This window comes from Mauremys reevesii, linkage group 1 (genome assembly GCF_016161935.1).
Source record: "Mauremys reevesii isolate NIE-2019 linkage group 1, ASM1616193v1, whole genome shotgun sequence".
Lineage (NCBI taxonomy): Eukaryota > Metazoa > Chordata > Testudines > Geoemydidae > Mauremys > Mauremys reevesii.
The window spans coordinates 361,558,179-361,574,747 of NC_052623.1; the positions used below are offsets into that span (position 1 = coordinate 361,558,179).

The 16,569-nt window shown below is 42.3% G+C and overlaps 1 protein-coding gene across 6 annotated transcripts in view; it reads right to left on the reverse strand.

Moving 5' to 3' along the window:
• Nucleotides 1-16,569, reverse strand: part of GOLGB1 (golgin B1) — a 113,771-nt gene that overhangs the window by 73,506 nt on the left and 23,696 nt on the right. For 4 of the 6 annotated variants that reach the window (XM_039520397.1, XM_039520398.1, XM_039520399.1 and 1 more), the window contains exons 5-11: nucleotides 13,755-13,913; nucleotides 12,996-13,118; nucleotides 12,384-12,497; nucleotides 10,077-10,488; nucleotides 8,441-8,556; nucleotides 8,052-8,166; nucleotides 37-110 (exon numbers count right to left, since the gene is read on the reverse strand). In XM_039520397.1, the coding sequence (XP_039376331.1) occupies nucleotides 37-110; nucleotides 8,052-8,166; nucleotides 8,441-8,556; nucleotides 10,077-10,488; nucleotides 12,384-12,497; nucleotides 12,996-13,118; nucleotides 13,755-13,913 (1,113 nt within the window). The remainder of the gene's footprint in view (nucleotides 1-36; nucleotides 111-8,051; nucleotides 8,167-8,440; nucleotides 8,557-10,076; nucleotides 10,489-12,383; nucleotides 12,498-12,995; nucleotides 13,119-13,754; nucleotides 13,914-16,569) is intronic. The other 2 variants (XM_039520400.1, XM_039520401.1) reach the window with 2 other exon arrangements.

Sequence of the window (16,569 nt, forward strand, 5' to 3'; positions counted from 1 at the left end):
TTTAGGTTTTGTTCAGTCTGGCTGCTTGGTCATTACCTGGTTTGAATCTTCCATACTCATCACAGCTTCATGCTGAGCCTCCAGGAGGGTAGGTTGAGAGCACAGGGTCTCTGAAATGTTCACAAACAAGTGGTCATTAACCTTCAGAGAAAACACTCTTCTCCCTGAGTGAGGGAAGCACTCTCGTACTCTCCAGAGAGCAGGGTCCAGGGCTGTCCACAACATGCAAGGAGGAGGAGATATGGAGTCACCCCAGGACAGAGCATTACTTCAGGCACTCTTCAGAGAAAGGTTAGGATTGCCCTGTCATGGCATGTCACCAGGACAGAGCACTACTTTGGGCACCTTTCAGAACAAAGCTATTATTGTCCTGGAGAGGGAAAGTAAAGGGCAGTCAGTAGAGCTGATAGGCTTTAAGAACGTTTGCTATGAGGGAAAAACCCACAATCATTCCAACAGAACTCTTCACATTTCATTTTGATAAAGTGAAATGAAAAACTATTAGAAGGGTTATTAAATTAAATAATTTATCCGAATAAACTGGAATAGGGTTCAAAATGCAAGGGCCTTAATTTAAAAGTGAGGATGTTAGAAGAAAGCACTCAATTTGCCTCAGTGACTTTCTGTAAACTGGCACCTAAATACTATGGTGATGGACACATTACAAAAACCTAGACAGAAACAGAAACCGGGATAGAAGTGCTGATCTATTATATTTGTAGGTAATGATTTTAAATAATAAAGAATTGACTTTCTTGATTCATTACTGCAGGCAAGGAATTTCCATCTGGATCTAGTATTGTTTGTGACAAGTTATTGTCCAGATTTTATCGTGACTGATTTTTAAATGTGTATCCTCTAATACATTCTCCTAGAGCTATGCCTGCATAAAAGAGCTAGACATGTAACCTGTTCATTTTCATGCTCGTGTCTTGCCACTAGGAGTTTTTCATTTTATTAATAGTCAATTCTATTAAAGATGTTGCCTCAGCCTTTTAGCAGTGTAAAAGGCCAGTTAAGATGCAATTTATGCAAGGTTTTCTTTTCCCCCCTCCAGCAACACTAACTTCAGCACATTGCAAAAACTGATCCTTTTTTTCTGGTTAAACACAGTTTTCTATTATGGTGTAAAATATGATAACATACAGAACCAGCCATAGGACCAGGCTAACACTGTTGTGGGAACCTTAATTTCTGCACTTCCTGGCTCCAAATGTACAACCTTAATATTGCATTAATGTAGTGAGATAGCGGTTGTTCATTTGTTTTTTTGTCTGTTTGTTACATTTAGAGTTGACATCAGAGGACAAATATTTGCTTAAGTAACACCTAACATGCATTTTGAGAAAGCCCTGATGAACTACTCCCTCTGAGATTTGTCACATTTTTATATCACACTGGCTGGCTGGTCTGCTTTTCATGCTGCTGATTCATTTTCACTGGACTCATCTCACACTGAACTTTGTCAGGGATAGCCATACCCTTTTTGCCACCTAGTGGATCAAGAAAATGCTACATATTTTGTAATCTGTTTACAGAGTGAAGATGAACAGACATTTCATAATCTTTGGCATCTATACCTAGTGGTTCTAGGGTGACCAGATGTCCCAATTTTATAGGTACAGTCCCAATTTTTGGGTCTTTTTCTTATATAGGCTCCTATTACCCCCTAGCCCCATCCCAATTTTTCACATTTGCTGTCTGGTCACCCTACGTGGTTCTCAACCCAGACACTGTATTACCACGGCTGGCCTTGCCATGAGGTGAACTGAGGCAGCCGCCTAAGGTGCCAGACTGTGTGGGGGTGCCACTAGGACCCAGAATGTAGAAAATTGTGTCTGCTGCTGGTGCATATGTATTCTCTCTACTCTAGATGCACAGAGATAGTGGAGTACTGTGCTGGAGGAAGGAGGGCACAAGAGACATAACAGGCAGGCAGGAGAAAAGGTGAGAAGAAATAACAGAAAGCAGCAGGAGCTGCAGGGAGAGAGGAGGAGGAGCCTCTTATGTACCTCTCTAGCACCCTCAGGAGCCTGGACTGATTCACACCAGCTCTCAGGGAGCTTCCTGTTTCTTGCTGGTTCCCTGAACCCACCTGAAGAGAACAGGCAGTCAACTGAAGTAGTAGGAACCAGTTAGGCCCTTAAGACACTGATATCTTCCCTCACTCAGGCCTGCTACCAGCCTGCTTATTCGCCCCCTTCAATTGCATGTTAAGAGCCACTATAGCTGGCACAGAACAGCAGTCATGAGTGAAAGACGAAAAACACCCCCTGGGGCAGCATTCAGAAGAAAGAAAGAAAGCAAAGGAAGCTTTTCTGTATAAGCAGGAAGGAGCTCTCCTGAGATACATAGACACAAATAATCACAGTGAGCCTTCCGGCCCCAGTGAGGATGTGAGTGGTGAGAAGACGCCTGATCTTCCAGTTAGTCAGAGTGCAGGTGACCTGCCAGTTATTGCAGCATCCATATCTCCATCCCAAATGGATGTAACCATGCACATTCCTGAAGAAAAGTGTAGATCAGAGAAGAGTGTGGTGGAGGTGCAAAAAACAGCTGCTACTGAGTTTAGTTCCTTAAGTCTAGATGATCCAGGACTGTGGACCCACTTGAGCAGTAGCCTGGGGGACTTGTACTGCATGGGCCACAGCAAGTGAAAAACTTCATGCTCCCCAAAGACAATAATAGATGTTTCCGTCCAACACATTACTGGTGTGAAATCCTCAATGGTGACAAAGTGAAGAGGCCATGGCTTATGTACTCAAAACCCAGAATGCTGCATGGTGTTTTTGTTGCAAACTCTTCTAGTCTAATGTTCCAGCCACATTGGGTTCTACAGGAACAAAGGACTGGAAAAATCTGGCTAGAAATTTGGCATGCCATGAGAAGGCAGCAAATCACCACAGAGCATTCCATAGGTGGAAAGAGCTTGAGATGAGACCAAGGTTAAAGGCCACCATAGATGATCAGCATCAAGAGAAGTTTGCAGCAGAGTCTCTTTACTGGCAAAATGTTCTGAAAGGGCTCATTGCCATTGTGAGAATGCTTGCTACCCAAAACCTAGCACTGTGTGGCACTTCAGATCACCTGTATGTGCCAAACAATGGAAACTTCCTTAAAATTGTGGAGCTGATGGCTGAGTTTGATCCTGTACTCCAGGAGCATCTAAGAAGAGTCACCACCCAAGAAATGTACACACACTACTACTTTGGAAAAACCATTCAAAATGAGATCATACAGTTACTGGCAACAAAAGTCAAACAGAAGTTGTGGCAGATCTGAAGTCAGCAAGATATTACCCTGTTATTCTGGACTGCACACCTGACATCAGCCATACGGAACAAATGACTTTAATGGTGCGTTTTGTAACAACAACAGAACCTAGTGACAATGTCCCTGCAATGGTGACTGTCAGAGAGCATTTTCTAGAATTTATTGACATTGATGATACTACAGGAGCTGGTATGACAAATGTGCTTCTTAAAAAGCTGGAAGACACAGGAATTGCGACAGCTGACATGAGAAGTCAGGGCTACGATAATGGTGCCAACATGAGAGGAAAGAACAGAGGAGTGCAGATGCGGATCCGAGAGTTAAACCTTTGAGCTTTTTTTTTGTCCCATGCGGTTCTCATTCATTGAACTTGCTTTGAATTACATTTAAAAAATTCAGCAGCCTCACTAGAAGCTGATGGTGGTCAGTGATGCAGCATCTATGTATTTTTCTCTGCATCAACTCATTGATGGCAAATTTTGAAGCAACATCTGAGAACATCCTCTCTGACACTGAAACCACTGAGTGCCACATGACGGGAAAGTCAAGTGGAGGTGATAAAGCCTATCAAACACCAAATTGGGAAGCTAGATGATGCCATAGTTGCCAATATGATCGATAATGCTATGGCAGGAACTGTTCACGGGAGAACAGTGGCAGAGGGAAATGGAATCACTAGAAACATACATAACTTCAAATTTCTGTGTGGCTTAGTGTTGTGGCATGGCATACTGTTTGAAATAAATGTTGTAAGCAAGAGACTCCAAGGTGTTGACCTTAATATATCTGGAGCAATGGAACAACTGGACAAAGCAAAGTCATACTTACAGTCTTACCGGTCAGATGAGGGATTTAAAAATGTTCTGAAGAGTGCACAGAAGTTAGCAGAGAAACTTCACACTGAAGCTATTTTCCCACCCATTCAAGAATACAAGAGTCACCGAAGAAGACAACATTTTGATTACGAGGCATGGGATAATCCCATAAGAGACCCGAAACAACAATTCAAAGTTGAATTCTTTAACCAGGTGCTAGATTGTGCAATATAGTCAGTTGAAGAACGTTTCATGCAGCTCAAGGAACACAGCAATATATTTGGGATGTTGTATGATCTTTCAAAACTCCTCATTATAGCTGAAGAAGACCTACACCAGCAATGCAGGGCATTAGAGACAGTGTTGACACATGATGACATGAGCGATATTGATGTGATTTAGGTGATGAACTGAAAGCCCTTTCAAGATACATTTCAACAGGATCAACTCCAAAGGCTGTTCTGGAATATATGTGCACAAATAAGATGACCACGTTCTTTCCAAATGCTTTTGTTGCTCTGCGCATACTTCTAACACTTCCTGTAACAGCTACCAGTGGAGAATGCAAGCTGAAGTTAGTAAAACACATCAACGCTCCACAATGACACAGGAGAGGCTAGTTGGCCTTGCAATTGTCTCAATAGAGCATGAGCTGGCCCAGACTGTGAACTTTCCACAGGAAGCAGTTCAGATCTTTGCAACCAAGAAGGCACGGAAAGCATCATTTTGATTATTCAAACAGATAAAAATGCCAGTGTTTACTATGCAGACAAGAAAAGTTACATTTGCTGTTCAGGCGTTTGAAAGTTAAGCGTTACTGAAAATTTTTGAACAAGGCATTTTAACTTGTTAGTTCTCCTTTATTGGGGTAGGTAGCAGAGCAGTACCATGAGAGGAGTAGAACAGGAAGAAGGCAGAATTGAGACCTTTCAAAGTTTTGGCCCAAGCGAGAGGGCATGGGGAGCGTCATTTGAGCTCCCCGCCTCAGGTGCCAAAATGTCATGGGCCGGCCCTGTGTTTTACTCTGAGATGAACTTGGTTTTGTAAGTTTTTTTTTCCCCATGAGAAATTACCAACTGATGATTAGAAAACAGTTTTGTCTTGTCAAGGAGGGGGGAGAGAAAGGTGAAAATGACAGCCTGTGTATGGGTCAAAAGCATAGAGACAGCTGGTGACTGCTCTGGATGCAAGAATCACAGGAAGAGCTGAAGGTTTCAATGTGGGCACAAGAGGGCCAAACAACTAACAGGCACAATGCATTGTCATGCTGATTTAAATTAAGACCACAGTAAAATTTTCAAAATGTCTAAGAGCTTGGCTACACAGTGCATTAGTATGCACAAGCTGGGATGTAAATTCTAGTGCACCCAACTCTACCATGCAGTAACTGTCCATGTGGACCATGCTGGCCCACACTAAAAGTTATTTAATGCACACTGACATTCCGTGGAAATACTCACTACATCAATGTGCACTAAAGAACTTTTAGATACTAATGAACTTTTAGTGCAGGCCCTCAGGGTCATAATTACATAAGAATGGCCATACGGAGTCAGACAATAGTCCATCTAGCCCAGTATCCTGTCTTCCGACAGTGGCTGGTGCCAGATATTTGAGGGAATGAACAGAACAGGGCAATGTATCGAATGATCCAGCCCCTGTTGTCCAGTCCCAGCTTCCAGCAGTCAGAGGTTTAGGGACACTTGGAGCATGGGGTTACATCCCTGACCATCTTGGCTAACAACCATTGATGGACCTATTTTCTATGAATTTATCTACATAAGAACATAAGAAAGGCCGTACCGGGTCAGACCAAAGGTCCATCTAGCCCAGTATCTGTCTACCGACAGTGGCCAATGCCAGGTGCCCCAGAGGGAGTGAATCTAACAGGCAATGATCAAGTGATCTCTCTCCTGCCATCCATCTCCATCCTCTGACGAACAGAGGCTAGGGACACCATTCTTACCCATTCTGGCTAATAGCCATTTATGGACTTAGCCATCATGAATTTATCCAGTCCCCTTTTAAACATTGTTATAGTCCTAGTCTTCACAACCTCCTCAGGTAAGGAGTTCCACAAGTTGACTGTGCGCTGCGTGAAGAAGAACTTCCTTTTATTTGTTTTAAACCTGCTGCCTATTAATTTCATTTGGTGACCCCTAGTTCTTGTATTATGGGAATAATTAAATAACTTTTCCTTATCCACTTTCTCAACATCACTCATGATTGTATATACCTCTATCATGTCCCCCCTTAGTCTTCTCTTTTCCAAGCTGAAGAGTCCTAGCCTCTTTAATCTTTCCTCGTATGGGACCCTCTCTAAACCCCTAATCATTTTAGTTGCCCTTTTCTGAACCTTTTCTAGTGCTAGAATATCTTTTTTTGAGGTGAGGAGACCACATCTGTACACATCTAGTTTTTTTTAACCCAATTATACTTTTGGCCTTCACAGCATCCCCTGGCAACAAATTCCACAGGTTGACTATGCACCGTTTGAAGAAGTACTTCCTTTTGTTTGTTTTAAACCAGCTGACTAATAATTTTATTGAGTGACCCTGGTTCTTGTGTTATGTGAAGGGGTAAATAATGGACAGTGAGTGCCCAACATGCTGGTGTGCACTAGAATTTACACCCCAGTTGGTGCGCACTAATGCACTGAGTAGAAGACAAGCCTTAAGTGACTTTTTAGGGGCATGGATCAGTGTTCACATTGCACTCCCCATCAGTACCTGGCCTGAGCTGGAAGCTAATAATCCAACCAGCGGACCAAATTCAGTGAAGAATCCCAGCCACGTGCCACACGAGGCATGTTATGAGTATGCTAAGTAGTAATAGTGACTTTTGAAAATGGAATTTAGCTAGTTTTGCAAATGCTACCTCTTATATATCCTAACAAACCATTGACAGGAATCTCAGAAGCTGAGGAGAATGTGGGCAGATAATCTGGGCTCAAAGGGGAGGGCAGAGGTAGGTGTTCATGGGTATTGTACAGATAGAATGGCAGAAATAGTGGTATTACTTCCACAGCAGAATCTCAAGAGAAGGGTATCCCACAAACTCCAGAGTGATGGGGAGCAGAAGGAACCAGCCACTGGAAGATGTAACAAACCCTTTCCCGTACAGCCTGTTATTTCATCTCACCGTTTCTTCTAAAAATAGACTCCTAGATTCCAAGAGTCATCTCCAACCCACCCATAGAAAGCCATGGGCCACCCATCTCTTCAAAGCTGCACTACCACACTATCAGAATTGTGACTGTTTTCAGTCTACACTCTCAGATACTCATTTAGCTTAAAGCAAGATCCATCAGATTCCTCCAGATGGGTATGTGCTCTGTACTCCTCCAGTGACATCTGTGAAAGTCTCCTCTCTATTTGGGAGTCACTACCTTATTTATTCCTGTATATTATCATACATTATTTTATAGCATCCAGGAGTATGCTAGGTGCACACTGCCTTGAAACACAAAATTAATTCCAACAGACTTGGACATAGGCATTATAAAATATCAACAGAATTAGAGAACTCTAATAATTAACCAAAACCATTAACCTAAATACAATATACGCTGCATTCCAAACTCTGTATCCTGGCCTCCCATGTGATCTGATCAGCCTCACATTCGCCCTATCCTTTCCTTGGCCAAGCCCCCATGTTCTCTCCTTTTGCCATCCTGATCTTTACTTAGATTATCTTCTCCAATCACTACTTGCTATCACAAAGAGAAAAACTGTGATTTAATCATTCCAGCAGATTGGCCCACTAGTTTGGGAATCTTTTTTACTCTTTGCTCACAGACTGAAATTTAAATTGTTTCTCTTGCCCTCAGAATTAAATTCCAATTATAGTTTCTGGAAAGAATTAGAGAGCAGTTCTGAAATCCTCAGAAGAGAGCGCTGATTAATCCAGTAATCATGGGTGTTTTTATTAGCTAAAAATAGGCAGAAGGAAGTGTAATTATACCATTTTCAGCCCTCGCCCCCTCCAAGGCCGCAGTGGGTAGGAGTAAAGTCCTCTTCTCATCCTCCTGCTCCACCACATTTTTCTGAAGAGGTATTTCATTCTGCTCAGAGACTGTCTGGAGAGCAGAAAGATAGAAAGTTACCAACAGTTTTCCCACAGGTATTAGCCCTCGTTCTTTCAGTTACACTTTCAACAAATCCATTAGTAACTTCTAAATTCCCCTGACTGACCCATACTAGTTTACTCCTTTTGCAGGCAGTTTCATAAAACATCTGCTCAGACTGGAGAAGTTTGCAAAGAGACCCTGTATTAACCTTCTCAGCCAATTTGATCAAGAGAAGGTATTTCCATATTCTGCACTATCTTTTTTATTCTTAGGATACAATTACCTTTAGAGATTGTACCTGCTCCTCTGATTGAGAGACCTGCATCACTAGTTCAGATTTTAACAATTTTAGCTCAGTCTGGCAATGGACGAACTCCTCAGATTTTTGTGTGAGCTCATCTAAAAGAAAAAGTTAAACATAAGTATACACATCTCTGCTTGTGTGTGAGTAGATCTACTTTAGATGTATGTACACTGGCATATGGAACCTTTCACCACTCAGTCACTGCTTCTATTCTGGCCCCAAGCGGTAGCTGCAGTAAGTCCATATCACCTGACAGTTCTATATTAAATAAATGAATCTAGTTCCAGTTCTTAGTGGATATGAGAGAACATCACAGAAAATACCACAATCGTTTGCCAACCAAAGGATCAGGGAATGCCCTCCCAATAGAGAAGCACGGGACTGAACAGACGAGGAGATGGAACATTCCTCTTTAGAGGATTTAGACACATTGTCAAGGAAGATTGCAGAGTGGCTACAAGTATAAGTCTGTACTATCTAGCTAGACGTTTCACCCATGCTCACTCTTTGCCATGGCCAGAAGGGAAAATTATGATCATCTTGTCTGATCTCCTGCATAGCAAAACCATTTTTTTTTCCAATCAAGCAATTCCTGCATCAAGCCCATAATCGTCAGTTGGGCTAAAGTAGATATCTTTTAGAAATATATATTTAATCTTGATTTAAAATTATTTCAAGTGATGGGCAATCTAGCACATGCCTAGGTAAGTTGTACCAGCAGTTCATTACCCTCACTGTTAAAATACATACTTCATTTCTAGTCTGAATTTGTCTAATTTCAATTTACAGCCATGGGATCTTGTTCTGCCCTTGTCTACTAGATGAAAAAGCCCTCTACTATCAGAAATCTTCTCCTAATGTAGGTACCATGCTCATGTCATCCCTTAACTTTTTCTCGGATAAACTAAATAGATTGAGCTTCTCTAGTCTCTCACCGTAAACCAGGTTTTTCTTGGGATGCCACCAATGTGAAATCTAATCAATTTAAACAATGAGTTAAAAGTAGTTTCAAGTACATCTCCCTCAGTCCCATTGTCAATTTTTTTTGTTTTAGCATTAAATTTTCCCATATTTCCAAAAAGAATAACTGACTGTTCCAGGAAAACAATAAAACTGACTACACAAAATAAAAACATTCTCTGATCTCTGTTATAAATCACCTTAATTAAGTGCCAGCTGCAACAATAGTCCGTTAAATACTTTCAGAGAGAAGAGGGATTCCTAAGTCTGAGGAAGTGGATATTCACCCACGAAAGCTTATGCTCCAATACATCTGTTAGTCTATAAAGTGCCACAGGACTCTTTGTTGCTTTTTACAGATCCAGACTAACACGGCTACCCCTCTGATGCTAAGTTAAGGATATCCTTTAAATCATTTTTATAAAATTAATATGCAAACATCACTAAAATTTGAAAGTAACTACAGCTCTGAAAGGCTGAAACAAGATTAAGGATTCCCATTAGCCTGGGAGCCAGGAAAGGTTTATTCTTCCTCTTGTCATATAAGGTATTACCTGCCCCTTGCTAGAGAATTGCCATTAAAAAAAGCACACAAATCAGAACCACAGAGAGGCTCCTAAGGTGCTGACTCGATCCAATTGCTATACTTGCTGACCTTGCAGGTGTTGTATGGTAGCAGAGTTTTCAGTAGACTGCACCAGCAGCTGATCAATATCCCGCAGCAGCTGATCATTCTGGGCTATGAGGGCATCGTGGCTAGTTCGCAGCTCTTGCTCAGCCATCTGGAGGTAAGCAATATGCAGCTTTTGCTCTTCTACCTCCAGCTTGTGTTTCTGGTCTTGAGCTCTACATTCAGATTCCAGTTCAGCCCGAGTTCTTCCTGCCTGCTCCAGCTGCTCTGAGAGATACTGCACCTCCTCCTGTAACTGATGGAAGGACAGCTTCTTCTCAGCCAATTCCAGCTCCATCTTCTCCACAAGGCTTTGAGACTCCTCTCTCTCTGCATCCAACATTTTCTTTAAGGAGCTCAGCTCTGCCTCCATCCTCTGACACTGGTCCAAGAGAGTCTGGAAAAGGAGATGGGAAGGGGAGGGACTCAACCAGAAGGGAAAACAAATTGATTCCTGTTTTAGACCCTAAGGCACTGGGCAAAAATGGGTCCATGCTAAGTACACAACTTAAACAAGAGGCAATTTCAACTAGCCAAGTGACAAGACATGAGAGGAAAGGAACAACACATGATGGGGATTCTAAACCTCCACAGGAAGAAACACTGTCTTTTGACTCCTACGGGAATATCAAAACTCTGCTGAGACACATCAGAACTCTGAACTAGAGTGAAGAAAGAGAGAAATTGTAAGCTGGAATTAATATCCAACACATTCTCCTTCTAGGACACTCCAGCACAGAGAACATAACCTCTGCTTAGACAGAAAGGCTAGATAACTGCTTGCTTAGAATTGCTGTTCTCTGAAGAAATAAGTGCAACCAATTCCCAGCCCTAGCAAAAAGCCAGGTGGAAACAACTCAAAAATCAAAGTTCTAAGGCATTCGGGGTAGCAGGAGTGATTCTTGCTTGCCTTGACTCCCAAGCACCAGACTAGCATGACTGGCACTGCAATGATCTTTGTATCACAAATGCCAGCTCCTTTGGCGTGAGAAGTAGGCATTGCATAGGTACGGATTTGTCAGTGAGGAAACATTGGGAGGTATAACCTACTCTCAGACAGTAGGGCCAATGTACTATTCAGAGAGCTCAGCCCCCACAGTTCTGTGAACAACTCTGCCCCAGCAGGAGCAAGAACCTTCCACACACCTCCCTTAAGCCTAGGATGACTTGCATGAATGGGAGGAAGGGGACTGAACTGGTGGAAGCAAACAAAATCACTTTCTCTCTCCATGAAGTTTCCCTTGCCTGAAATATCATTATCCTACCAGTGCTTCAGGAAAAAACATGATAGAGGAGAACTGGATTTCTAATGTAAAAACTATGCAAAACCAACCCTTTCAGGCCTCTTTAAAAGAGAAGCACAGTGGCACAAAAAGCAATTTTTTCTTTTTGCGTTCCTTTAACTTTGTCCCCTAAATTACATAATAAAGGCACACAGACTGCAAATCCTATACTAGTCAAACACGTTTCACATACTGCAAGAGCCATTAAAATAGGCAATAACCCTATTCACTTTCTTAAATCTTTAAGAAAGTAGAAAGAAACTGTCTCAGCTCTGAGTCAGGTAAGCACTTACATGCTTGAGTCTGAGGCAGCTCACCTATGAGCCAGTCTCTTTCTAGTCCCCTAAAACTCTTAAGATGAATAAAGGTCAGATCCTACCTGCTACTGGAGTTCCTATAAGCCTCCCACGGCTGGCAGGGGAATCTGGAAGTGGCCAAATCCTGCACAGTTCCTAAAAACTGTTTAAAAAAACCCCATGGAGGTGGTAATATTACATATTCCCCAAAAGCTGCAGTGCATTCATATCAAGAATTGGTGTTGCTCAAAATATTGGGACCTCCAAGTTCAAAGCCCCAGTCAGCTGGTGACACTGGAGGAGACAATGTTAGAAAAAAGGATGTTTTTGCCTGGAACTAGACATTCTGAGGATTCTACAGCAAGCATAAAAATGAGTCAGGTGGCCCCATACCTGAAGGTAACAAGACTCAACAACTCAGTCACAGAGCTGCGCCATCAATTCTGGTCAGAAAAGATTGCTAATTAAGACACTAAGGGTCACCACACCCCCAATACAGTGCCCAAAACAAAAATGCACTCTCTTCGGGAGCTGGCAGTTTTGAACTTTGAGCTCAAGGAATTCTCAGCTTCTCTCATGCTAGAGACATGGCCCCTGTAGTAGGGAGCTATGTCAGGCGCTAGGCTTTTGACGAGACAGTTGCACCTGTTAACAGTAAAGGAACACAAGAGAATAGAGCACGGCTATAGTACATTGAAAGCATGAGGAGGTACCTTGTTCTGTTCTTCTGCACCATGCAGCTCCCGCTGCAGCAGTTCCACCACCTGAGTTCGTCCTAGGAGAGCCGCTTCCTGTTCCTCCAGCTTTCTCTGCAGTGTCCTCAGGTTCTATGTGAGATACACAAAATGCTGCATCATCTACATTAGAAGCTGAGAGGACAGTAGCAGCCCAAAGCACAGGAGGGCTACTTACACAGGAGGATCCCATCCCTGCCATATCCCAACTCTGTGTACCTTAGGTACTTATATAGCTCCCATTTAGTATCTGAGCATTCATACTTGTCAGTGTATTTATCCTGCCAACACCCCTGTGAGGTAGGGAAATACTATTATTCCCATTTCTACAGACCCGGCACTGAGGCACAGAGACACTAGTGATTTACCCCATAGTAACACAGGAAGTCTGTGATAGAGCAGGGAACTGAATCCAGATTTCCCAAGTCTCAGGATAGCATCCTAATCACCGAACCACCTTCCTCTCAACTCCCACCGAGTTCCTTTGTTTGCCTGCACACATCCCTGAGTCGCAAATCCCACTGAACTCATGCAATTTTCCCTTCTCAGGTTCTACAAAAAGCAGGTGACTGTCAAACCCATCAAACACACCTGCTGCATCTCAGCTTCCCGATCTGATTGGGCCACTGCCAGGTGTAATTCAGCATGGTGTTGGTGAACCTGCTCTTCTAGGAGAGCATCCTTCTCACGAATCACCTCCTGCAGGGAGCTCAGCTGTAAGCCATAGTACATAGCATGAGAAATGTCACTTGGCTAACTGAGAAACAAGGTAGAAATTCCAAAGACAGTACAAAGGACTGAGGCCCATTCTGAGGGTGTCAGGCACACAGACCATCAGGAGTTTTTCATCCTACTTTTTGTGGCATGTGTTACATGTGAGAATAGATCTGAACTAGAAGCCAAGATGTCCTGAGTAGTACAAGCCTCTGTGATAGCCATGCCAACTCAAAGAGATGATTTCACATATGCTTACATATTTACTGATAACATTTCAGACTCAGGAAGTGTAAAAAGTGCAGATTACATTTTACATATACCCAGAGTCTAAAAAGCTACAATTTCCATGCAATTACAGAAACATACAGTTTCTGTTGTTGGACTTGTGTTGAATGTCACAATCCATCATTATAGCCATCAAAATCAAAAGCCTGCAAGTCTAGCTAATATTGTAAAGATTGGTATTAAAAGGCACTATATAAAACAACCTAACATAACATCACAGTGCTCACTCCCCTAGTTGGGACAATAGTCTTCTTACTTTGCCATTTCTTACTCACCTTTCACTATGAAGTCACTGATTGTTACCAGCGGACAGTAAATATATCAATGGCTAGAAATCCATCTCCATACCTGGGCTGCTTGCTTGGCCTGAGTATCTGTCAGGCTCTCTCTAGTTGCAGCCAGCTGCTCCATCAGGTTCCTGACAGTCTCCTCCTGCTCCTGGAGTTTCTGTTTGAGTGCTTCAGCCTCCTCTTTCTGCTCTTCATTGGTCCTCTGATTATTCTGAAGCTGCAAGTGGAGAGGAGAAATCAGAAAAGTAGATATTAGTTAATTATATTAGACCAAGGATAGGCAATCTATGGCACACATGCCGAAGGTGGCACGCAAGCTGATTTTCAGTGGCACTCACACTGCCCGGGTCCTGGCCACCAGTCCGGGGGGCTCTGCATTTTAAATGAAGCTTCTTACATACAACAATAGTTTAGTTATATGTTATAGACTTATAGAAAGACACCTTCTAAAAACATTAAAATGTATTACTGGGACACGAAACCTTAAATTAGAGGGAATAAATGAAGACTCGGCACACCACTTCTGAAAGGTTGCCAACCTCTGTATTAGACAGTCTCAACCAGAGTGGAGCATGCTGTACTGTTATTAGAATCATGGGGTTAGAAGGGACAGCAAGAGTCATCTAGTATAACCCCCTGCCAAGATTCAGGATTTGTTGTGACTAAACCATCCAAGACAGATGGCTACCCAACCTCCTTTTGAAAACCTCCAGTGAAGGAGCTTCCACAAACTCCATAGGCAGTCTGTTCCATTGTCCTACTGCTCTTACAGTTAGAAAGTTTTTCCTGAGATTTAATCTAAATCTGCTATGCTCTAGTTTGAACCAACAGCCTCTTGTCATGCCCTCTGTGGCATGAGAGAACAACTTTTCTCCATCTTTTTATGGCAGCCTTTCAAGTATTTGAAGACTGCTATGTCCCCCCTTTAATCTCCTCTTTTCCAGACAAAATATACCCAGTTCCATCAGCCTTTGCTCATATGGCTTGCACTCCATCCCTTTGATCATCTTTGTTACTCGCCTCTGGATCCTCTCCAGTTTCTCTACAGGTAATAACAAAATGTTTTCTAAGTACATCAGAAGCAGGAAGCCTGCTAAACAACCAGTGGGGCCCCTTGACGATCAAAATACAAATGGAGCACTTAAAAACGATAAAGTCATTGTGGAGAAACTAAATGGATTCTTTGCTTCAGTCTTCACGGCTGAGGATGTTAGGGAGATTCCCAAACCTGAGCTGGCTTTTGTAGGTGACAAATCTGAGGAACTGTCACAGATTGAAGTGTCACTAGAGGAGGTTTTGGAATTAATTGATAAACTCAACATTAACAAGTCACCGGGACCAGATGGCATTCACCCAAGAGTTCTGAAAGAACTCAAATGTGAAGTTGCAGAACTATTAACTAAGGTTTGTAACCTGTCCTTTAAATCGGCTTCAGTACCCAATGACTGGAAGTTAGCTAATGTAACGCCAATATTTAAAAAGGGCTCTAGAGGTGATCCCGACAATTACAGACCGGTAAGTCTAACGTCGGTACCGGGCACATTAGTCGAAACAATAGTAAAGAATAAAATTGTCAGACACATAGAAAAACAAACTGTTGAGCAATAGTCAACATGGTTTCTGTAAAGGGAAATTGTGTCTTACTAATCTATTAGAGTTCTTTGAAGGGGTCAAACAAACATGTGGACAAGGGGGATCCGGTGGACGTAGTGTACTTAGATTTCCAGAAAGCCTTTGACAAGGTCCCTCACCAAAGGCTCTTACGTAAATTAAGCTGTCATGGGATAAAAGGGAAGGTCCTTTCATGGATTGAGAACTGGTTAAAGGACAGGGAACAAAGGGTAGGAATTAATGGTAAATTCTCAGAATGGAGAGGGGTAACTAGTGGTGTTCCCCAAGGGTCAGTCCTAGGACCAATCCTATTCAATTTATTCATAAATGATCTGGAGAAAGGGGTAAACAGTGAGGTGGCCAAGTTTGCAGATGATACTAAACTACTCAAGATAGTTAAGACCAAAGCAGATTGTGAAGAACGTCAAAAAGATCTCACAAAACTAAGTGATTGGGCAACAAAATGGCAAATTACATTTATCCACATTAAATTTCAAGTAATGCACATTGGAAAAGATAACCCTAACTATACATACAACATGATGGGGGCTAATTTAGCTACAACGAGTCAGGAAAAAGATCTTGGCGTCATCGTGGATAGTTCTCTGAAGATGTCCACGCAGTGTGCAGAGGCGATCAAAAAAGCAAACAGGATGTTAGGAATCATTAAAAAGGGGATAGAGAATAGGACTGAGAATATATTATTGCCCTTATATAAATCCATGGTACGCCTACATCTCGAATACTGTGTACAGATGTGGTCTCCTCACCTCAAAAAAGATATTCTAGCACTAGAAACGGTTCAGAAAAGGGCAACTAAAGTGATTTGGGGGTTAGAGAGGGTCCCATACGAGGAAAGATTAAAGAGGCTAGGACTCTTCAGCTTGGAAAAGAGAAGACTAAGGGGGAACATGATAGAGGTATATAAAATCATGAGTGATGTTGAGAAAGTGGATAAGGAAAAGTTATTTACTTATTCCCATAATACAAGAACTAGGGGTCACCAAATGAAATTAATAGGCAGCAGGTTTAAAACAAATAAAAGGAAGTTCTTCTTCACGCAGCGCACAGTCAACTTGTGGAACTCCTTACCTGAGGAGGTTGTGAAGGCTAGGACTATAACAATGTTTAAAAGGGGACTGGATAAATTCATGGTGGCTAAGTCCATAAATGGCTATTAGCTAGGATGGGTAAGAATGGTGTCCCTAGCCTCTGTTCGTCAGAGGATGGAGATGGACGGCAGGAGAGAGATCACTTGATCA